The 25,029-nt window shown below is 35.2% G+C and overlaps 2 protein-coding genes across 3 annotated transcripts; one reads left to right on the top strand and one right to left on the bottom strand.

The window, feature by feature from the left end:
- The first annotated feature begins 1,748 nt into the window (after window positions 1–1,748).
- Window positions 1,749–11,014, top strand: LOC113229489. Its single transcript, XM_026463093.1, has 5 exons — window positions 1,749–1,929; window positions 2,897–3,058; window positions 5,799–6,015; window positions 6,517–6,861; window positions 9,419–11,014. The coding sequence occupies exons 1-5, from the start codon at window positions 1,792–1,794 to the stop codon at window positions 9,835–9,837; spliced, it is 1,281 nt and encodes a 426-aa protein (XP_026318878.1). The 5' UTR covers window positions 1,749–1,791; the 3' UTR covers window positions 9,838–11,014.
- A 3,572-nt stretch (window positions 11,015–14,586) lies between these two features.
- Window positions 14,587–24,555, bottom strand: LOC113229509 (probable methylthioribulose-1-phosphate dehydratase). 2 transcript variants are annotated; one of them, XM_026463129.1, is made up of 4 exons: window positions 24,211–24,555; window positions 21,678–21,880; window positions 16,439–16,568; window positions 14,587–15,657 (listed from the first exon to the last, which is right to left on the bottom strand). In XM_026463129.1, exons 1-3 carry the CDS (start codon window positions 24,493–24,495, stop codon window positions 16,466–16,468), a joined length of 591 nt encoding a protein of 196 aa, XP_026318914.1. In that variant the 5' UTR covers window positions 24,496–24,555; the 3' UTR covers window positions 14,587–15,657; window positions 16,439–16,465. The 2 variants fall into 2 exon arrangements, with proteins under 2 accessions (XP_026318914.1, XP_026318913.1); XM_026463128.1 differs by having other exon boundaries at window positions 14,587–16,568; window positions 24,211–24,554.
- Between the last annotated feature and the right edge of the window lie 474 nt (window positions 24,556–25,029).

Here is a 25,029-nt window from a genome sequence, read left to right as displayed (position 1 = left end):
CTGACTTGGTGACAATGGAGCTACCTCAAGAGTATACCCTTTCAAAAAAATAATATTTTTCAAAATCGGTCCACAAGTGACGGTGAAATCGACGAACATACATAGAAAATATATACAGTCGAACCTAAAACCTCATCCTTTTTTGAAGTTGGTTAAAAAGTACAAATTTGTGTACTTATAAAAAGTAAAAAAGTCTTTGATCGAACCACAGGCTTAGCAACCAAGTTTACACGGTATCAATTAATGTCATGATTATTCAATGCAAACATTTGGAATACAAACGTACTTACTATTAACTAAGTATTCATATTTTTTTAAATTTAATAATATGACTGATTGATTCAAATTGTAATAGTAAATATTAACGTTCTCAGTCGTTGTCTTGCATGTTGTCTTCGTCTATAACTGCTTCCTATTAGTTTAAATATAGGAAAAATATATAGGTACCTATTTACATTACAGCAAATTTTTTTTATAAGTTTTAATTTGCATGTCATTATAAAAAGGATGATAGATCCTTCTGCCGTGTCACACACATCACTATTATCATAAGATAGGTGAGTTACGCGTAACAAAGCTTGACTTAATTATTTCGGTCTGCTTTATAAGACTACAAAATATTATTATTTTGTAAAATGTATTTACAAAGATATAGTACACGCCAAATGCTCGCGTCTCATTAATTCAATGCTGTTATAATGCGATTTTCATTTATCTAAACTTAATTGAAATAGGCACTACAATAACAAAGCGTTTGCGATACTACGCATACCTCTCGCAATTCGGGTTACGTGAAATAATTCTTTTCACGATTTTATTATTTATCAATATACCCAAATATACTGAAGCTTTTTACTTTTCTTTTGTACAGGAATTGTTAATAATTTATATCATACAATATTTGAAATGCCTATTTGCTATAAATGAATATACATGAGATAAGCATTAGCATTTGGCAAAAATTTTGATGCTAGTAATGGGCAGGGTAACGTAAGTCAAAATAGGCGATACGCTTTACACGATATGTATACCATTAATTAATGCTTAGAATAAATAAAATCATGAAAAAGTAAAGATGACACTACAAAGACAAAAAAGCCTATTGTAATAAAGGTTACTTACATCGATTTTGCGTTAAACAATTGTCATTGTGGTAGTTAGTTCCACGATTTTGAGATATTGTATAAAATTCACTTCAAACTTAGTTTCCCAAAACTAATGGTTTTAAAAATAAGTGAGATGGGTGTGATATGGCAGCCTTTTTATGTTATGAAAAGGAAAATAGATTATTTTTATTATAATGTTTACTTCTTAACAATATACCCAGCACAAGAGTAGGTAGTTGCAACTATATACCTTCAAATCATTGCCCTATCAACAGTCTTATGTTGATTTCCTTTTTTTTTTTCATTCTCTATGGTTGAATGAGTGCAACCTTAGACTATTCCTTTATTTTTTTCCATCCTCTAAGAGTGCAATTGATGATTGAGAAATCCAACTACAGCCGAATTCTTTTTTTTTCCATCCTCTAAGGCCGAAACACGAAGGTTGCCGTTGCCGAGAGATAGTTGTCTATGGGTGTTTTTCAGACACTGTCAAAAAGCCATGTGAAGAAATATTTCCAGGACGTTTTGGAAGGAAATATAAAATGTTGAAAATAATAAAAAAAAGTAACATAACAAAACAAGAATTTTAAACACAAGCAAAAAAATGAATAGTCGGAGGGTTAATAAAAATGCTCAGGGGCCTGGTTTAAGGGGGCCTAACGTTGAATCTAAGGGGAATACTAGAATGGGACATACAACGAATAGGTTAAGGCACGTCAACGACGTCAATAAGACAAGGAATTCGAAACAACTCGACGAGGTGAAAGGAAGAAGTGTTGTTCAAAATACAAGCGAAATGCCGTCTAGAATGCTGCCTTGCAAGGTATGGTATTACGACGTCAAATAGTTTTATAGCGCTCCGTGAACGATCAAATAATTTGTCAAACATATGCTTCACACTTCACGTTTTCTTCAAACAATGTCGCAAACGATCAAATAAACCATCAAACAAGTTTGACAAACTTGCCTGTAGTTCACACTTAGTCATCTCCTTATAGAGTCGTACGTAACGTTTAAACACGATGGTACGGTACTATAGTTAATACAGTGAGTCATATCTCTTTGTAAAATGAGTAAGAATAATAGATAAAGCATTTCTGGTATTAACTCGAGTACCACGTATTAAGAAAAAAGAAATATACTTTGGTGTAGACAATGGCTGAAATTAAAAGATAACATATTGCGCACCAAACCAAATGACTATACGGAATCTAGCAAGGTATACGTATAGGCGACAACTGGGTCCTTACCATGAACTCTTATTACAGTTCAGTATAAGTTTGTAACGACAAAAAAGCGGGATGGTGATATACACTTCATGTAGCGCTGTCTCACAACGATTTATTTTAAGTCCTAAACTGAATCTTAATAAGAGTTCATGGTAAGGCCTCTGAAGTTTTGTTTGACAAACATGCCAGCATACTTTCAAAGATGTTTTTCAAACACGCTGTCAATCTCAATTTGCGTCAAACACACCAAACACGTAGATTGTTTGACAAACGTATCAAACACGACCACAGACGATCAAAAAGTTTGACAAACACATAATATTTGATCGTTTACGGGGCTTACTAGTTGATGGCTGATTGCAGTGAGTGCAGGGTTATGTTTTGCTCACCTCAGAATTTTTTTATTTAAACAGAAATAAAAATTACATAAAACCAAATTATTTATAGCTATTTCCTCATATCCATTTGAGTTTTTAGGTCTGTTACCTGTGATGTAATGTTTATTGAACAACCGAAGATTTTTTGCTTGTGGATATAAAAATGTATAGAATACCATTTCAGATATACGCGACAGAGATGTTTCGGGACAGGGACACAGAAGTGCTACCTCGTTCTTTAACGAACAAGGCTTGCAGCTACGCGCCGGAGTCACAGGACTTCGCGCAGTTGACCAAAGGCAGTTTGGGCCCCTCGCCTGAACCTGGAAACTCCATACATGACCAGGCATTATGCATATTTGAAATTGCATGCTATAATTTCATAAACAAACTTCTAAAAATATTCAACCAACTTTAAACCACAAAAAATCAATACACTAACAAGCGAAAAATAACAAATAATATATTAATAACGCAAACTCGTAGCCCCGCGCTAGTGAAACCCTGTATCGCGGTTGCCATGGACACATGTCGACAGCCACAAATTACACCTAAACTCACGACAGATATAAATATAGGCCCTACAAATAATTCTCCCGGCCCGGGAATCGAACCCGAGACCTCTGCGTGGCACTATACAAGCAGAGGAGCCCGGCGGGTCACTGACTCACACACGTAAAACATATAACTCAGTTTTTAGTAGCAATAGAGCTTCTTGTGAAAGAGTTCGTCCAGGGAAGTATAGTTCTTTTATTTTGAATTTGTGAGAATCAAGCTGTTTTTTTTCGTTATATTTATTATTACGTTTTTAAAAGCGTGTTTTTTTTTCAATTATGTTTAATATTTCTGTTGGATGCCCAAAAAGTCATTTTCACCTAAATTGTTTTCAATAATTTAAGCAAAAATTTTTGCTTCAATTATTTTTTGCGCGTTGTTTTTCACAATTTTTATAAAAATACAATAGTTTGCTGATGATTGTAATAATCACGTCCATTGTGGCCCCTTTGATTGATTGTGTACCAGCCCCCGGTTCAATGAGTACCATGGGGTGTGCACAGTGAACCTTTTCTCATTTTTTTAAAAAACATGTTTTTAGAATTATTGACTGTACTTGGACAAAAATGAAGTACTAGTTCAGCATACCCAGTAAAATTACCTATAATTATATGCAAAAAGTATATCATTTAGGTCCACAGATTCAGAGTTACAGTTCATGAAAATTTAGGTGGCTCATTGTCAAACACCTTACCCTATCCCTATTATAGAGTACTTTTCTCATATGTCCCAGGCCGTCTGATTTTGATTTCTGAGGCCCGATGACTCTACATGAAGAACATTGTGGTCAGGAACACAAAAATATATATATAATTAATCATATATAACACATACAGGCATAACAATACACTAATAATTAAAATGCAAAATATTATTATAATTCCAAATTATTAAAAGCCAGTATATTATAATAACACACAAGCCATGAATTATAAGAAACCTGCATCCCGTGATTGCTTGCCAAGTAGCCATTGTGAGCATTTATGTTTGAATGTCCGTAACACGGAACAAAAAAAGCAATGGAAGTGCATTAGGCCTCTGTTACTATTGGAGCCGCTGTCTCCAAAATGCACGCAAACAAAATGATTACGAAATCTATTTTTTATTGTAAAAAGCACAGATTATATCATCTAAGTAGGTACAACAAGCAATCATTTGTCATATAAATTATTTACATAGGTTGTTTTAAACATTTAAGACAAAAAAGTGATGAGGTAAGTGTGTCATACTGTGCTGTAGACAGCGGTGGAAAACCTTTAAAAAAAATTAAAATCACATTATGCTGCTTAGAACAAAAAATAATAAAAGATTCTTGACCTGGTTTACTCTCTTTAAAAGGGGTGATGAGATTGTTCTCTGTTTACCTATTCTGATTAATAAAAGTCCCTCCTGTCCGTTTAAATAAAAAAATACAAATAACTCTCTGTATTCCATTCACCGTACGGCATGCACTACAGTTAAAACGAGATTCACAATAGCCTTTCTGACTGTTCTCTTCTTACTTGAAACGCTAATCTCAAATATTACACAAATTTTATCTACAACCATTAAATATTTTAACCTAATCATCGGTAATTACTAAAAATAATAGTTAATGTTTACCACCTCTGATTTGGGGCAAGTGTGACACATAGACACACTTACCTTAATTTGATGGTTATGTTTTTTTGAATACATATAGAACTCTTATTTTTAACAATCCAAGCGAAATAGTAATAGTAATATTAGGTTTAATGACTAAAAAAGAACTAGCCTGTACAAAATATCCACTCTCGTCGAAATCACCATAATTTGGGTACATTGAAACGCCACATGTGAATTGAGACTCGTATTAAAATGGCGATGGTTACGAAAGTACGTAACAGCGCTATCTAGATTTGAAAGTGTGAATTAGTAGTACTTTTAATTACAATAACAGGTGGCACTGAAATGAAAAGGTGAATTATTTACACGTAAATTTTAATTCATTTGTGGTGAGCCGAACGGACATCTATCGACCTTTATGAAGGAAGAGTTCTGGCTGAAGGGTGTCACGTACCGGCGATTCCGCGGACGGTTATCTGACACCAGATTGCACCACACGTCGCCGACAAGTGCAATTCGTCAAGATTAGTAAAGTTAGAAATAGTGTTTTATTAAATATAATAAATCAGTTTCATTTCTTGTTTTACCATCTGGCGACCGCTAAGTCCATCTTCGTTTAGCTTTTTCTTAAAGTTTTTAATTCATGATGTAGACCAATCATACAAAGCGAAAATGGAGAACTGAGTTTAAGTAGGCTTAAGCTCCTCCATTTTCGCTTTCTTTCGAGATCTAATGTTGGCACGCGTCTGACGGTAACTAACCACTTCTACTGTATTTATTGTTCTGTGATCCGTAACGATAAAGGCACCGCCTCCGCTCTTACAGGAGGAGATAGGTCATTCCATATCTAAGATGAGGCATATTTGAAGCAATCACGGGCTACAGCAAGTGATATGATCGACTTTCTAATCATGACACCTCTTAATTTCTCTTTTTTGTTTGTTTAGTACAAAAAACTACTTCTAGAACAATACGGTTTCGACCCCTTCAACCCGGTAACAGCAAAGCTGTTGCGACAAGTGCTCTGTAACGCATCGCCGAAAGTTGAGAACAGCTCGCAGTGCGCGAATCCTGACATGATTACAAATTATACCGATACTTTGGAGTCTCCTTGGCATTGTGTCGACAGCACAGAAGATGTGGATCAATACTTAGCGTCAAAACGTTAATATTTCGTTTATTATTCTTTTATTAATTGTAGTAGTGTGTAATCATTACCACCACTAAATGAAAAAGTAAACTTTCGCGTAAAAATGTACTTTAATGTTTCTGAAATGGGTTTAAATTTTTGAAACCGAGGTTTTATTAGTTATAACGGGCGATTTGAATTTAAAACCTACCTACATGTAAGTACGGAGAATAAAATCTCGATACATACAATGAACACTATGCCAACTTAATTTTTGGAGCTGTTCTGTTTTTTTTGTGTCTTTATAATTTTTTCACAAAATTTGTTTTTTTTTTGTTTTTTTTTTCGAATTTTGGTTTTTGTTTCTTTATTTAATTTTCACAAAATTCGGGGAGCATAATATTAGTAATTAAATATGGCTGTTTACATAAATAACAAAAATTTTTCATTCCAAGAGAGAAAAAGTTCATTAGAGGAATCGATCTTCGCTACTCAGCACAAGTTACTTAATCACTTTATTTGAATGTTTTTTCCAGCCCAACCACCAAGGCAATGTAACTATTCGCAAATATTAGGACAATCGACTCCCATTTCTAAACGCTTCTTTTCCAATTCAACACCAATTTCCACACCTATATTATCATTTTCTCGTCAACGGCCAACTCCACAAGAAGTTTCTGTAAGAGACGAACCTCGAATCAAAGTCATCGTAGAGAAATACACAAGGTACAAGAAAAAGAATTTGGAAATAAGACAGTTACAAGAAAAGATTGTGTGTGTAGAATATGATGTTTATATTACTGACGATGATACGAAACCTGTTCAGACTATGAGATCTTTTTTTTCTGTATCAAATGAATGTTACAAATGTGGAGATAAAGGTAAGATAAATCATATAAAAATAAAAAAAAAACAAGAAAAATTATAAAAAGTAATACAAAAAATTATATTACTCCACTGATTTTTTATTACTCTAAAATTATATTACGCCATCTATGAGAAATCTATGAAAATATTTCGTCACCCAATTAGGCGATTAACACACCCCGAAATCACGCGCGCGGCGGTGGCGGAGACGCAGATCTGCGTCAACGCGCGGTTTAATCTGCGCGGGGGCAGCGGTCTAGCGGCCCCGCGTCACTGAAAGTACTCGCTTCGTAGTTGATCGGCGTGGAGATTGTACTTGTAGCTGAGATCCTTCTTATACAAGAATGGTTAATAATACAGAACTCATTCAAGACGCTGCAGTTATACTGTTTATTTCATTTTTGTTTACTCAAATAAAAAGACACCGAAGATATTGGATACATCCCTTTTTAAGAACCTGATCGATAAATGGATAATTTCATTTCACAAAGATTTTAGAAAATATGAAGATAAATTTGGTCGATTTTCAATAGCAAATATAAATTTATCGACGTCGAGATCTATTGTTGAAAACTGAACATGTCCTTAAGCTTAAAAATCTGCGCGGTAGTGCGGAGCGCAGTGTGCCATACCCTGCGGTTCGCCGCGCCCCTCCGCGGGGGCGTGTCAGTGTGTTCGACGGCGCTTTCCATACAAACTGAGGTACTTCAGTACAACGTTAATAAACGCGGTGCAGTGTGATAATCGCCTTAATGATTTCTCATAGATGGCGCTACGGCTAAAAACTCGTTGAAAACCGAATAAAAAGATGCGACAAACAAGCACATAGAAAAATTCGTGAGGTCCGTTGGTTCGTTCCGTGGCTTAGTTGGCATAGCGTCTAACGGTGTTAGAAGACGCGTCGGTTCGAATCCGGCCGGAACGAAGGAATTTTTCTAAGTGTTCGATCTTTGTATTAATTGAACGTAGTTAAGCACGTGGATGGCATAAGTTACGAGAGGCCTATACCCAGCAGTGGGTGAAGTCGGGTTGTGGATGATGATGATGAAGCAAAAAGGATCCAATCCACAAAATTATCAAAAAATGAGTTATGTGTACCAAACGGTTCCTAAAGTCTAACCTCTTAGATCAGCAAAAAAAATCCAACATATAAACATAAATAAATATCTCAGGAGTTACATGACATTATAAGTATTGAAAAGAAAACAAGAGTGAGAAACACTTTTTAACTTCAAACTGCCATATCTCGAAAGTGACTGGATGGTGCATTGGATCCTTTTTGTTTAAGAGGGAGCAGAGGAAAAATTCCTAATCTTCGATTTGATTTTAGAGGACTATATCCACTTTAAAGTTAAAAATAAAATATTGTATGAGTAACTACACGATATATTCAAGCATAGACACTAATCAGAAACATAAAACAATAAAGTTTCCTCGATAGATAAAAATCACGAAATGACCTCTAATTTTCACATTTTTTCGATTCATCCTCGAAATGCTACAGGTCATTAGGACAAAAATTAGATAATTAATTATATTTATGCATGATCGAGAACTGTCACGGATTTTTTTTTAATCCCTTTAGTTTTAGAGTTATTCCGCTAAAACGAATTTGGTACTTTTAATGCGCAAAATTCAACATCTCCTGCCACGCGAACTTCAGGCATATATTTGTTTCACAAATTCAAAGCCAACGTCAAAACTTTTTTGGCATGCTTCCCCATGCAAGTCCACAATTCGCATTTTGTACTAGCATGGCGAGCTATGGCCTAAACCCTCGCATGAGAGAGGCTCTATTCAGCAGTGGGCCGTACAAAAAATAGGTTACAGTATGATGAGTGTTCTGAGTAATGCAACCCGGTGATTTAAGTTTACTAAAAGTGTACTTAATGCACCTAGGTGAACTAATTTAGGTGAATTAAGTTATCCGTTCGGCCATGGAGGCAGTTGATAGTGTAGTAATATCTCGAAAGTTACTAAAACGCAAATGCCTTAGCTATGACGATTATTGTACATACGCCAGCACAACAAGCTACACATTGACGTATCTTGTTCCGTTGCACTGGAGGCGATTTGCGAACAAAAATGTGTAGTCTGGTGAGCCATTGTCCGTACATATCATAATATATTTTATGTCAATTTTGTAACGTCAGTAGAAAATAGATACTATATGGCAGCTGCGGGAATTCCCAAGACTGCGCGAGAATCCAGTTTATACGTTACACAATTTTGCTATGGTTACAAAAATTCGCTTCCATTCTCCTTCGCAACAATATAAATTGAGCCTTACTTTAGTTTGTCAGCAAGCGTGCACTTGCACTTGATACTTAACAAGAAGCATTTTTATTAATTATAAAAACTAGTTTATGTTCGTAATTTGCTCGTTACGTAATTGACATAAAGTCAATTTTGCTATGGTTACAAATATTCGCCACTCTGCTTGCCGTTAAAAATCGTGACTAGAAGATCGTAAAATAGTATCAAATTCATCAAGATTGCGAGGGTGAAAAACAAAATTATTCAGTCAAAAAAGCGTTCCCATAAAAATGTTAATGATTTCCCGTTTTTCAGATATTCCTCTAAACGGCGTACCGTCGGAATTTAGAAAAAAATACAACATTACAGAGCAAAATTTAAAAGAAGTAACAAACGAAATAGAAATTATAGACAGTAATGTACCAGGTAACAAAACTTACTTAGAAGATCTTAAAAAATTGTTGAAAAAGCAAGGAGAAATACGCACTAAGAAGAATGCACCTTCACTAGATTTGAAAGCTATGTATAATATGGCAAAAAGAGACTGTCCGTCATTCGACCACGATTTTTCAAGCACAAATTTGTTGTCTAAAGCGGAATTAGAAGAAATTAAAGAGCTCTTAAAAAAGAGTATATCAGCTAATTTAAAGATAAACAAAAAAATTGTGAACCCCAAGTCATCTCAATTTCATTTATGTCAATTGTCAGAAAGTATTCTGGCCGCTTGTATTTAGAAAGCAGGAATTTCTGAGGCGCTGCGCAGATGGAGCAATTTTGATCCTCGAGTTTCGGCAACTATCTGTGTATGACATTTCAACACAATTCCATGAAACTGCGATTAAGTACATTGTTAATTGCCACCTCAAGTTGCCAATTTCTCCAACCGGCAACTGCAACGTGTCGAGCGAGAGCGACTACACTCCTTCCCGTCTCACGCAGCGTCAGTCTTGCTCTTGCTAATGACCTGGATTTCGAAAGTTTCTTTTAAATCGCGGCATCCGTTAGGCTTTTTTGTTGCTGCAACTGGTAATTAACGGACACTTGTTGACAGTTGCGTCAACTAAAACTGCACCTTCAGCGCAGCGCATAAGGGTGCCTTGAAATTAGACGCTTATGAAAACAGTGTAGTGGCGCTGCAGCCGCACAACAATATTTATAATGTCGGCCATACACTCTACGGTATACCGGAGAGGTCTACCTGCGCAGGTAGACCGCTTGTGGTAGCGTATGTGGGACTGTCCGGTATGCCGGAGATCTTCAGTTAACTTCGGTGTGGCGCTACTACTACACAACTACCGATTTAGTGGCGTTGGGTTGTATTCCTTTTAATTTTTCTACAAGCATCTTATAAGCAGCTTCTATTTTATCTCGGTGGTATTCTTTATTTCCTATATGTCAAAGACATGGATGAATTCGATATATTTCTATAAATTCCTCAAGTATTTTCTTATTATCTTTGTATGGATGTTGTCATTTTTTATTACGCACTGGAGTACGATGCGAACGACGTACCGTAACTAGAAATTAAATGGCGTAACCTGCGCAGGCGACCGTAGTACACGCACACATGCACAGGTTCACCGTACGGTAGCACTCAAAAGAATTAATTTTCGATCTTGCGCCTGTCGCCTGCGCTGGTACACTAAACTGTCTGTTCCAATTTTTCTATATCTATGGTTCCAATACACGTTCCGGTCCAGGCAGACCTCTCCGGTATACCGTAGAGCCGGTATGTCCGGAATTAAGCGCAGTTCCTTACGTTCAGAATTAGTGAACTAAAAATTACTGAAGTGTTACAGACTCTTATAAACTCACAGCGCGTATGACATCCTATGTAGAGTATTTAAAATATATAACGCACACTCTCATAGCCCCGCACCAGGGAAACCCTGTATCGCAGGTGTCATGGATACACACATACACAACTACAAATTACACCCAAACTCACGAGAGAAATAAATGCAGGCCATACAAATATTTCTCCCGGCCATGGAATCGAACCTGGGACCTCTGCGTGGCAGCCCGGCATGATACCCGTTCCGTCACTGAGGCAGCAATATACTAGAGACGGCAATAAACAATAATACATATACATTTTTCTTCAAGCAATACCAACATACAAATTGACATGAAATTGAAACGGCTGTCCGAGATATGAGTTGTGTTAAAGTTACTCGAAATATAATGTTTAGTAAGGTCAGGTGGGGTAAGAGGAACATAGTTTATTTCGAGACAAATGTTACGAGCTCTAGGAGGAATAAATAATGTCTTAAGCGAATTTCGAAATCCTTTTATCTTGCCCTGGTTTAACAGCTTTCCATGTTTTAACAATCGTTACGCTAAAATTAATACTTACGATGTATCTGACAAAAACGTTCAGATTGGGCTAAAGTTTCTCTTTCCCAAAAAAATGGGGTAAGAGGAACTATCATCGTATATTATATAAATATAATATATGTATATTTAAATATATCCGTAGTTAAGTACTAAGTAAAATTATTTCAATCGATTTTGATCTTAAAACCATTGAAATAACGTATAGTTATAAAAAAAGTGAAATATTAGTTTTGGGGCAAGAGGAACATACAAGTTAAAGTCAGAGGTGACAAATTAAAAAAAAGTGAACCTGTTATAATTTTTTTAGTACAAAACATAATAAAGGCACATTTTTAACCACTCGTTTGCAAATCAACACACTGAGTAACTTAAGTACTTTTTAAACATCGTCATAACAGAAAAACAATGTTAGGTCCAAAAATAAAATTATACTTCTAGCAAAATTTATTCTTCTCTAGTCAGCATAACGACTCTACTTTGAAAACCGTTTCACTAAATCAATTGTGGTATAGAAGTAGTCGTAGTAGTAACGTGCAATGAGCCGCTTTTGTGTTTGTTTTTAGATTACTGACGTAATATAAAACATAAATAATGACTTATTTTAGAGCTTATGCAAATTGTTTTTAGTTTTCGAATAAATATTAAATTTTCTAAAAATTCGTGATGGAAAAAAATGTGCTACCAGAATTTTACTGCTGGCTTTAAAAACTACGCTAAAGATGTGTCATTGTTTACACATAAAATTGTAGTGGTGTAATTATTGTAACTTTCGTTAGGAATTAACACCATGTTAGACGAACTTAGTCACTTCAATTTTACCAATTTTCGATTACAATCAAAAACGTTATTTGAACAAATTTAACTTAATTTCTTAGAAGTATATATGCATAGGTATAAAATAATATATATGGATATAAAGTTGTGTTAGTTCGAATATGACAATATTCCATTATGACAATTCATCAAAAAGTTTGTCACCCCTGACACAGGGGAAAAGGAACATATGTTTCTCTTACCCCGTAAGTAGTAAACCCTCTTACCCCAACAATGTTTTTGGATTTTAGAATTTTGATTTCAATGAAACTCGCATAATTTGTTGTTTTTGGTCTGAAATAACTAATAAAAAGTAAAACTTACCGTTTTTTTACGTGTTTTTCTATAAAAATAATCTACAATTAATTTTTATACTAATATTTATATTAATACTCTTGTGTTCGAGTAGTTTTCACGAGAAGCTAAATATGGTGCATTTTTAGGTTATTTCCAGTAGAAGCTGAATATGGATAACTTTTGGGCCTTCAAATTGTGGCAAACAAAATTAAGCAATACTGCAATGTCTTTACAATTTAAATTTAATGTTATAGTTTTTTTATATTTCTATACATGTCATACGTTTGTATAGGTTAACTTCGGCCATGCTTGTCATTGGCTCCAACACTGACAACAGAAAAACACAACAAAAAAACTCCAGACATTTTTTCGCGGTTTTTGGATCGTATTTATTGTCATCCGTTTTAGTAAGTCAATGACAATCTGCTCTGGTAAATATATGTAAAACAATACCACTGTTACACTACACACAAAATCGCAAAAATAAACCCTCTACATCCAGTCTAGCCAAGGGTGGAATTGCAATTTTCATATACGTGATTAACCCAGTACGTAATACATATCCGCACCGTCACGTCGAAAACTTTCCGTCTCTAGTATATTGCTGCCTCAGTGACGGAACGGGTATCATGCCGGGCTGCCACACAGAGATCCCAGGTTCGATTCCATGGCCGGGAGAAATACTTGTACGGCCTACATTTATTTCTCTCGTGAGTTTGGGTGTAATTTGTGGTTGCCCGTGCGGGGCTATGTTGCGTGTGTGCGTTATTCATGAGAATCGATTTATTTTTATAGGCCTATTCTGTGTACGGACATGACAAGAATGTGTGTTGTATTTGTAAAAATAAGCTAGTGTTGTCGATTTTTGTTTGTGGCAGACCATAGTGACACAATTCAATATAGCATTTGAGTGCACCTGTTTGCTTGTAGTACTACCCCAAAAGTGGCAGAAAGTTTTGTTCGAGAAATAACGCTAATAGCGTAATAATACAAAAAGACCGGCGAATCTTCTGTGGACAACGATTTATTGATACTTTGGTGGAACAAAGGCAAGCTTTTTCATCATTTCGCAGATTTTCGTATAATTTTTCGAATGTGTGTACCTGATTCCTTGGATGAATCCAATACCTTCTGTTCTTCTGGCGATAAATAAATAGCGTACTTTGACATGACAGTTAGATGCACGCGGTCTCCGCGCGACGTGAGCGCGGTGAAATTCGTGTCCATTATATGCGCCCTTACAGTGCTGCCATCTTTCAAAAACTTAGAAATGCATTTAACAAATGCGTTCACAGATCGAGAGAAGGTAAAGTGTAAGGGAATAATTTTTTTGGTTAGTCCTAAAATGTCCTTGCATAATATATTTTTTAAATTTATTTATCTCGTTTTTACCACAGGATAGCTTTACAAAAGACATATTTTATTTGATAAAAATTTTAAAATAAGGTTATTTTTGTATTTAACAAATATATACTTTAAATTTTAAACATTCAATCAAATATGTTTTAAACATGGCCTAAACCCGAAAAGACCCGTGCTCAGCAGTGGGACGTATAAATGAGTTGATAATGATGATCTCCAACCAAAGATTATGAGAATTTTCAGAATAGGAACTTTCCGGTAACGGTGAGGATATCCTCATCTCTCTGTCTTCATATCTGGCAAAGCATTGTTAGAAAATAGTTCTACAAATACTGTAGAAAATTGGCTATTACTTTGTAGAGAACAACTTTAATTTTAACTGCGTCCGTGGCCCCGCGACACAGGGTTTCCCTAGTGCGGGGCTATGTTGAGTGTGCGTTATTATTATTATTAAATTAAAATTACATTAAAGTTGTAGTACTTAGTAAATACTTACACTAAACGTACCAGAGAGTATAGTGAGTAAATTTAATCCATTCACATTTTTTTCCAACGCTGACATAGTAATAAAAATAATTATATTCCCACATTGATTTTTATTTCAATATTTCTTACATAATTTTAACAGTTGTATAAATTTTCTATTTTACGTATGTAGTACGTATGAAAGCATACGTGGAATTTGATTACCCAGTTTTATGTATTAATAAATAATTAAAAATATAAGTAAAAAAATAAACATATTATTCAACAAGTAATTATATCCTAAAAATATGGCACAAAATTATTAGCCCACCATCACAGAATATATATGACATTCGACAAACAAAATTATAGTTCCAAGTTTTGGCGTTAGAGGCGCCACAAACTGCAATGATAAAGAAACAGTAAACAGGTCTAAGTGGGGGCAGACTGGGCCTGTACCCTGCAGTGCAAGGTCGGGTTCGGCCAGAGGTGTGCGTACTTTGAAGCAATTTCCTACTGAGGAATGAAATAATACTTGTACGGGGGCCATATTAAATAATAATCCAAATAATGATTAAGAACTCCAACGGATTCTTCACGAATCATGATAATTTAGTATTAAATCCGTTATTGCAATATTTGTTGACAAAAATTGTCGACCTACAACATAGCATAACTTCCACCTGTCCTTTTCTCTCTCTGTTCAAAAACTCTTTCAATGCCCACTATGACATTCTACCACTCCATCTCTAATAGTTTCCGACCGCCCTTTATAACGTTTTACCACTTCATCTTTCTCTAATAATTCGAACTTCTTGTAGTGGTCCGAAGTATAGGTAGTATATAGATAGTATAGGCCGGCCATTTTGTTTATTTGAATGTTGAACAGCCTGTTCTGCCGCAAATTTATCAAATTGCCTCGTTATAGTACAAAGGCAATTGTTAGTTTCTAAAGCCGCAAATTTTTTACAATTTGTTACTTATTTCGTATTTTTGCCTTTTACTTAGAAATATTTTTTCTGTTCAGTTCAGCGTTTTCAGTAGCAATAGCAACTGAGTTTGTTTGACGTGTTACGAAGTGGATACGTTAATCACTTTTTTTTTTACAACATTAGACATAATTTGCTACAATTAATCTGTAGACTAAATCTGGTAAATCTTTGGACTGTTCTGTCATAAAAGCATTTGTAAAATGTGTTTAAGTTATTAGTGGCGCCTCTAGCGGAGAAACGTTGCAGTGTGTTCTTTTTTTAATGAATTCTTAAAGTATGTACGGTAGGGTGGTTGATAATGAATCATCTAAATTTTAAGAGCTGTGAATCTGGATCTAAGAACCTAAATTATACAGATTTTGCTTAAAATTATAGGTAATTATACTGGGTATAATAAAGTAGTACTTCATTTTTGTCCAAATACAGTCAGTCCTTCAAAAACATGTTTTTTTTACAAAGTGAGAAATGGTTCACTGTGCGCACTCCATGGTACTCTTTGAACCGGGGGCTGGTACGTAATGAACCAAATACGCCAAAATGTACATGATTAATACAATCATCAGCAAAATATTTTATTTTTATAAAAAATGTGAAATACAACGTAGTTTTTACTTAAATTATTGAAAACAATAAGTTTTTGGGCATCCGACTGAAATATTAAACATAATTGAAATAGAACATCAGCTTTTAAAAATATAATAATGAAATATAACGAAGAAAAACAGCTTAAGTCTCACAAATTCACAATAGGAGTTTTGTAACTCAGTCGTGCACTTACTGTGTGATTTTTTTAAAGATCTAGCAGTCAACATTTTCATGTTTAATTTATCATTAAGTTGTCATAGGTTCATTGTGTACATCTTAAAAGTGGTTCATTCTGCACCATCGCCCTTGGGCATCCAAGCTGCAGTTGTAGACTAGGTAAAGTGTGGTGCTTATAGTAGAAGCTCACCTGGTGCGATTTGCACCAAATTTCAATATCGCATTTTTGAGTTATTGGCGCGATTCATAGTGTACACTTAGTTCACTAGTCGACCACCCTACCCTACCTAAGTGATATGTTGGTTGGTATTAATTTAAAAGTTGAGACAATTGATTAGGATTTTCCGTTAGCACCATTCTCAGGGTTGAACGTTGGATCGAGCCCCAGTTTCTTCATCTCCACGGCCATTTCGAATAAGTAATCATAGCATTCCGTCCTGCAACAATTTACGATATAATCAAAAAATCAAAAATCAAAATCAAAATAATCTTTATTTCATAGGTAAGCATTATTACACTTGAAATCGTCACAATGGTTAAACTCTACCGCTCATTCGTAAGGCAGATTCCCCTGAGAAGAATGAGCAAGAAACTCTAGGGGTTGCTCTTTGTAAATAACATTATTATATACAATATTTTTTTATTTGAAACATCAGATTGAGACTACCTCCATGAGCTAAACGGGTTACTACCACGGATTTTTGTCATCCAAGTACGCAGAAGTTGTATAATAACCTTTAGTATAAAGTTTTTGTTTCACTATAGTTTTAAACCTCGTGAAAGGCAAATTTTGTATATCAACCGGAATCTTGTTATAGAAGCGTATACATTGCCCCTTAAATGATTGTTTGACTTTGTGAAGACGACTATCAAGAAAAGCTAGTTTATTTTTATTCCTCGTATTAATGTTATGTCTGTCACTATTTTTCATAAAGAAATTACTATTCCTTTTAACATAAATTACATTTTCATAAATGTACTGTGAGGCTAGTGTAAGAATGTTAATTTCCTTAAACTTATCTCTCAAAGATACTTTGGGGCCCAGATTGTAAATTGCCCTAACTGCACGTTTCTGCAGGACAAAGATTCTATTGATATCGGCGGCATTACCCCAAAGCAAAATGCCGTATGTCATTAGACTGTGAAAGTAGCTGAAGTAAACCAATCTAGCGGTTTCGACGTCTGAAAGTTTCCTTATTTTTTTAATCGCGTACACTGCAGAGCTGAGCCGTTTTGACAACTTACTTATATGGGGACCCCATTGCAATTTAGCATCTAACGTTATACCTAGAAATACAACTGTATCCACAAGATTCAATTTTTCGTTTCTAACTACAATGTTTGTAACCGTCTCTCTAACATTGGGTAATGTAAATTTCACACAATTTGTTTTTTTCTCATTAAGAAGTAGGTTATTAACAGCAAACCAATCAACTACTTTAGATATAGCATTGTTCACATCGTCATAGGAACATTGGTGCCTTTTAACTTTAAATAATAAGGAAGTATCATCAGCAAACAATACTATCTCATGATTTATACCCTCCATAAGGCTAGGTAAATCATTAATATAAACTAAAAACAAAAATGGGCCTAGAATTGAACCTTGAGGGACACCCATGCTAATTACAGACCCTGACGATCTCGTACCGTTAACATCGACCCTCTGTACCCTACCACGCAAATACGATTTAAGAAGGTCGAGATCACGTCCCGCCACACCATAATGGCGAAGTTTCCTGACCAGTGTATCATGGTGCACACAATCAAAAGCCTTGGAAAGGTCACAGAATACACCAATAGCATCATGTGAGACTTCCCATGCATCAAATATATGATTAATCAACTCTACACCAGCGTCGGTTGTAGAGCGACCCCGAGTGAAACCAAATTGTTTAGGAGACATTAAATTATTACTATAAAAATGTGCACACATCTGATTTAGAATAATTTTTTCAAATATTTTACTGAGAGTTGGTAGTATTGATATAGGTCTGAAATTGGTGGGGTCAGAAATACTACCAGATTTGAAAAGTGGAATAACTTTACTTTGCTTCATGAGGTCAGGAAAGACACCATCATCAACACATTTATTAAAGACACAGGCTAAGTAAGGCGCAATACAATCAACTATAGAACTAATTACTCTGACTGAAAGACCATCAAGATCAGCAGTATTTTTTATATTTATAGACTTAAAGGCTTTAACAATATCGTTTGAAAATACATGACGGAACCTTAAATTAGTGCTACTAACTGCATTATTTTCTTTTAGTAAGGATTCAGCGGCCGTGGGAGATGAATTTAACGAATTAGTAGTCAAAATTGGAATGTTGGTAAAAAAATTTTCAAATATTTTAGCAACTTCTGCGTCTGTGTTTACAATTTTGTCATTAAATCTTAGTTGAAAATCTAAGTTACGAGGTTTGACCCTTCCAGTTTCGCTATTTATAATATTCCAAGTCGTTTTTACTACATTCGCGCTGCTTTTTATTTTATTATTAATAAACATTGCTTTGGCTGCCACACAAACACGTTTAAACATTTTCGAATATTTCCTAACAAAATCATTAAAACTGTTACTAGTGTTATAAGTTCTTTCATCGTAAAGATCATACAGCCTTTGTCTACTTTTGTGAATTCCCACAGTCGCCCATTCACTAAATTTATATATATATATAAATAGATATAAGTATAGGTATTACAATCTAATACATCACATGGAGTTTGAAAAGAAGAATTTCATAGATGTAGTTATTTGTAGTGACGACGTGACAATTGATGTAATAATACGCTATCACAAACACTGACCGTTGAAGAGAATGGTCCCAACAAGCAATAGTAAGTACTGGACATATGCGCTGCGCCGCCACCGCCAACGGCTGGCTTAGGAGCGGTTACAGACGACGACTTTTAGCAGTGATGCAAACGCGATGCAGTAGCGATGCAAACGCGATGCAGTCGCTAATTATCCAACTTTACACAGACGCGCTATTTTAAGCGCTCGATTGCATCGCTACATTTGTAATTTATAAGCGATTGCATCAATGCATATGCGCGTGTGTGTCGATGCAATCGCCTATAAATCGCAAGTGACCTTTCATATGACCTTCATGAAAGAGGAGTTTTGGCTGAAGGGTGTCACGTACAGACGTTTCCAAGGTCGGTTACCGGACACCCGCGTTGCGTCACACATTGCAGTCCATACGTGTAAATAATTAATAATTGTTTAATTATGTTTTCTTATATTATTATGTAGGTTAGTCTATAAGGTATGTATTTATCGGTCTACGTAACCTGGTTAGAAATAAATAAATAAAAAAAAAATTAATACAAAGATCCGGCCGGATTCGAACCGGCGTTTTCTAGCAAACCGAATCCGGCCGGATCGAAGGAAATTTTTTCTAAGTGTTTGATTGATGACAAAACATAATTGAATATCAATTCAATACAAATATAAAAAATTAATATTTAGTAATGTAATAACAATTACGATTATATTGAAGATTCGTAAATGTTGGTCTACGCTATTGCATTAGGTTAGTATCCTGTAGTGATAGTTGCTTCACATCTTTACTAGGTACCACGTTATTTTGACTAAACGATTTTTTCTCCGCTTTGATGGATAATGAGGTCTGACATGACATCGCCGCAGCGGTGTAATAATCGCATGAGATCTTGAAGAACGAATATCGACGCATTAAAACGCATTATAATTAATTGTTCTAAATTTAAATGTAAATTTTCATTGTGTTTCTTTAATTTAAAATGCTGTGTTACTTAAAAGGAATTAATTCTTATAATTGATCCTTACCATCGGCATCATAAAAATACAGGATACAATTTTTCACATTGGTCCATTGACTTACAAATAAATGAACGACGGGTCTAATACAAAAACCACGAAAAAAATGTCCCAAGTCAACCTATTCGAAATTTAAATTGTAATGTCATCGCAGTATCGCGCTGTCAGTAGAACAAATGAAGACTAAAGCGGAGTGTCGCGCTCTGTATACGATTTTAGCGCCTTACAAGTGCGGACACTTTTTAGCGCGGACCCGACGTCCATATAATTGTAAGTCAATGCATTGGTCGGTTTGATTTCCCAGGTGAGACAAGTAATTTTTTTAAAACCTTTGAATGCAATATTACTTACTATCATGGATCAACAACCCAAGAGGACTGGTAATCTGCATACTACAAATCGTAACTCTGAAAAAGGTCAAAATGCCGTCTTGTTTTTAGATGACGCTGATCGATAGCCTGGAAGTTGTTTATATTATGTAAATAGCCGTGGATATAAATTGATACCTCTTTAATATGAAATACAAGAAGTTGGTTTTTTCCTTGTAATATTATTATTCAAATATTGATGAGCTAAAATTATTTTTTGAACTGTGACAAATCGACCCCTCTTACGTAAAATATCGTATGTCCAAATTGCCAAGTTTACAGGGGCGCGTTTTAAAGTTCTGAATTCACTCATGTAATAGATCATCTAACCGATATCTAGGATTTTCTAATACTCTATGTGAGTAACGAGCTGCCGAATAACACTGAGAAATGCTAAAGTCATGTTTATGCTCATTTTAGTGAATTCAGAATTTTAAAACGCTCCTCTGTAAACTTGGAAATTTCGACATGCGATACTTTCTTTACGTAGGAGGGGTCGAAATATGCGTGTCAACAGACGGCATGGTGCGTAATAAACTAATTTATAAATTAATGTTTCCTAATACAGTTAGAAGGAGCTAATCTTAAACAAAATAAAAGAATAGCCGGCACTATCCATAATAATTTGTACAATAAGCGCCATCTAGTTGGTTTGTTTATTACTAGCAATTAGAGTAGATTTGATAAATTGCAGCTTGTCATTGTAAAACAAATTAGCTACAAAAATAGTTATTTGGTACTCGTCGCGACATCTGGTGTACCAAGGTATTAAATACCCGACTACGCTGTCTTATAAAGAGATTAGCAGTCCTCTTCAGTTATATAGGTCCATGCTTACTATTAAAAATAATGTACAATATTTAAAGAACTTTCCCTTTGTGTCGCATAGCCGTGAGACACGATGTATTTTGCTTGTATGGACAGTGTGGTTTTTTTACAGAAGTTACACAGCAGCGCCAGCGCCGACAGCGCGCGGCGGGGCGCCACGTTATAGGGTAAAAAAATAATAATTATCAAAAGTGCAATATGGAACATAAATAAGTATTACTTATTTCCATCGAGTTTATAACCAGAAACAGAGACGAAACGTCATGTTAGAGATATTATATTTATTACAATAAATATAGAATTTTTTTGGAATATACGGAGACGTACACACAGGTCAGTTGTTGGCGTTGTACTATTTCAGCTTTCTAATTTGTGATTTCAGCGCAAACGAGAGTTCAAATTCAAAAGTGACATCAGTACCATTTGACCGATGAGTTGCCAGGGATGGATGGCCTAATACTCGATGCTTATTTCTCATTAAAATCGCAAGTTACATGCATTCGGGGCTACCTACTAGATTTAATTCAAAAGCAGTAGGTACTTACATCGTCTTAGCTTGTTGCCACGTATCGCCCCAGACATAAACGCCATGTCGTCTAACAAGTACTGCGCTGGTGCCTGGATACTTCTGTATCGCTTCTGCCATACTACAAGCCAGGTCTTTCTCGAATGGTGTGTTCTCTATTATGGGCACCACTAGTTCCTCGTCATATCGAAGGTAGCGCCCTAATTTAGCGTCTTTTATACCCTGGAATCGAGAAATGACAAATTCACTTTATATATAAATATTTAACTGCTGATGCTGTAATAATAATATAATATATATTCTATATTTATACTATGTTTATTAACATCTCATAATTCCTCGCTTGATACCTTTTTGCACTTTTTGCCAAGTTTCTAATTCCTTTTCCAAATGTACATTCCATGATATTATAAAAGTTTCCCCGTTTTAAAAACAAGTACTTAGTCAAAACACTTTGCAAGTGGCTAAAACGTTTACCGCGAAAAGCCAAGAGAAATAAGAAAAAAAAAATTCACTTCTCATGCTTTTAAAGTTCGTATTTATGCTGGGTGTAGGCTGCATAAAATAGGATTTTATGCTCTAGTGCATAGAATAAAAAAAAACCATCACATTAAATATGTGTAATTGTTGTAATTTTACATTGAATTTTAATTAAATAATCGTTTATTTGTAATATTGCTGTTTGATTTCCTCGCAATCGAAGTGAAAAGCAGAGTGTACAACTCGTTCATAAAACTCATTTTATTCTCGACTTAAGTATCCACTCTCGCCGGGTAAAATGACACGTTTTATGCAATTGTTGTACAATCTACTATTATTGTACAACTGGATAGCAGAATACTGACGTGCTTTAATGAAATTGAAAACACCGTAAAACCGTATCATGACGCAACAATAAAGAAAACATTATTATTTATTATTTGGACAAATTAATACAATTCAATAAGTTTGAAATCTAAGGCGATTTAATCAATGAACGCGAAGCATTACTTGTAGCGCATAGAGTGTTGCCATTACCTAGAAATTTGTGACGTATTAGAACCAGTGCAAACCGGCGGACGGGAAGGTACAGAACGTTAACTTTATGAATGCAAATTTTCTGCTTTTGCAATTTGTAATAAGGTATACACATCGAGTATATAACCAGAAATACAGACGAAATATCCATCCCCGACAGCTCATCAGTAAATGGGCCTTTTAAATGTCAACTATTGTTTGCGCTGAAATCACAAATTAGAAAGCTGAAATAGTACAGCGCCAACAACTGACCTGTGTGTACGTCTCCGTATATTCAAAAAATATTCTGTATTTATTGTAATAAAGATAATATCTCTAACAATGGGGGCTATTCCATTCGGTGGTGTGAAACAGCAAAACATCTAATTACAAAACAAACGGAATCACATTTCATCGGTAATTAAATATTAAATATGTAATTTTTCAATTGTGTCCATTATAGCAAAGCTCAAGTTAAACTGGTCGATTTGAAGTGAAACAATTGACGACCCCGTCAATTATTTCAAATTCGGGCTGGCCAATCGGAGCGCAGTTGTCATCGTAATGATTTGGCATAAGTTTTCAAACAAATTAAAATGACATTTTGTCCTATTTCTGGTTATAATTATACTCGATGGGTATACATTTCAATACTCTAAGATGGAGAGTCAGAGTCAACAACATGACGAAAGTAAATTTCAAAATCAAGGTTCGATTGGGCCTTTTCAAGACGAGAGTGAATAGGCATTATTTAGGCGAGCATGCTACATTGTCGACCTCATCGTCACTTTCTATCAGGTGAAGTGGAGGTGAAATACGCACGTAATTTTATATGTATACATGGTTATTTTTAAAATTCTAATAAGCTCGTAGGACTATATTATTATCACTATAAAAAACAACTTTTGTTACAATATGTTTATGATGTTAGTAATATGGTGCTTGGTACATACTTTAAAAATAATATTGCATATAAAAAGTAAAACGAAAAAAGGAAAATAGTTTATATAACTGAAAACGTAACTAAAACTATATAACATGCAATGGGTGTCATGCATCCATACATTGTCAATTGAGATAGTCAAGCAGGATATTTCTTTTCTATTAAGCATATTTTGTGTATCATTCTTTATTTTATTGTTTAGTAGCAGTAGAGCTCCTTGAGAAAGAGTTCGTCCAGGGAAGAACTGCCACCTTACCTATTTCTGCCGCCAAGCAGTAACTTCAGCATTACCGTGTTCCGGTTTTGAAGGGAAAGGTGCTGTTGAAATTACAGGCACATGGGACTTGTCAACTTATGTCTCAGGGTGACGGTCGCAGTGGCAGTGCCCCTCAGATCTTTGCGATTCAAAGCTCAGAGTGGCAGTGCTGTTATCGACAGGCGTGTAGCTTACCATCAGGCGCACGACTTGTTCATCCTGTCACTTGATATTATAAAAAAACCCGTAATAAAAAAATATAACTATATAGCTTTACCATATTTGAATTTTTCCTTTCATCATACTACTACTCGGCGTATGTAGTGGTATCCGTTATAATTAGATAAAACATTAGACCTTGATCATTTCCTGATGTGTAATTCGGAACTCCTTGTCATAAAGCAGCGTACAGCGCACGGCGTGCGGCGAGTGGGTGTGTATAACAGCGCCTGCGTTGCGCTCGCGGTATGCGATCAGGAATAGTGGAGTACATTGGCTTTTCTTGAGCCTTGTTAAAATAAAAAAAAAAAATCTGTACAGTATGCAGATGGGCGCTGTATCCCCTAAGGGTGTTACCACAACAATCGATCGATGTAGAATTGACACCATCGATCGACGTTGTACAGTGTTTTGGAACACCATGCAATACCCTGTTTCTTCCAGATTTCTATAACAAATACAAATGCGGGAGAAGAACGATTCGTTCTGTGTACCGTTTACGTTCTCGGGTTACTCTCAGACATAAGTGTAAAGAGACTGGTATCATGAAATGTACTGTGACATCACAGTACATTTTTACTCAAATATTTTGTATACCCCTAAAAATGTACAATAATTTCATTAAGAAAGAAGATATCCATAATATTAACCTTAGAAACTCATGGTACCACGATTTCGTTTAACTAAGGTAAACGATTCTTTTATGGGGAACTGTATACGTTTTTGTGATAAGATTCCGGAGAATATTATTTTAAGAGTTGCATTTCCTAAGTTTAAAACTAACATCAAAAGTATTTTAATAGAAAAGTCATATTTCAAAATAAAAGAGTATGTGTTAGATAAAGATGTATGGAAATACGATATGAGTCCAGATTCCACGCAATTATGATTCAAATTGCATTGCATAGCATTTAAGTTTATTTGAAAAGAGCAATCCCTAGTTTCTTGCTCGTTCTT

The sequence above is a fragment of the Hyposmocoma kahamanoa genome, unplaced genomic scaffold (assembly GCF_003589595.1).
Source record: "Hyposmocoma kahamanoa isolate Upper Pololo Valley unplaced genomic scaffold, ASM358959v1 62, whole genome shotgun sequence".
Taxonomy (NCBI): domain Eukaryota; kingdom Metazoa; phylum Arthropoda; class Insecta; order Lepidoptera; family Cosmopterigidae; genus Hyposmocoma; species Hyposmocoma kahamanoa.
The sequence above is the reverse complement of the archived record's forward strand: the minus strand, read 5'-3'. Positions and strand labels throughout refer to the sequence as shown.

Coding starts and splice junctions, on each gene's coding strand:
- LOC113229489 (XM_026463093.1), top strand. CDS start 1,792: ATGGGACATACAACGAATAGGTTAAGGCACGTCAACGACGTCAATAAG. Junction 1,930..2,896: donor CTAGAATGCTGCCTTGCAAG/GTATGGTATTAC, acceptor ATACCATTTCAG/ATATACGCGACAGAGATGTT. Junction 6,016..6,516: donor TCAATACTTAGCGTCAAAAC/GTTAATATTTCG, acceptor TGTTTTTTCCAG/CCCAACCACCAAGGCAATGT.
- LOC113229509 (XM_026463129.1), bottom strand. CDS start 24,495: ATGGTGTTCCAAAACACTGTACAACGTCGATCGATGGTGTCAATTCTA. Junction 21,881..24,210: donor CACATCAGGAAATGATCAAG/GTCTAATGTTTT, acceptor TCTCGATTCCAG/GGTATAAAAGACGCTAAATT. Junction 16,569..21,677: donor TGGCAACAAGCTAAGACGAT/GTAAGTACCTAC, acceptor AAATTGTTGCAG/GACGGAATGCTATGATTACT.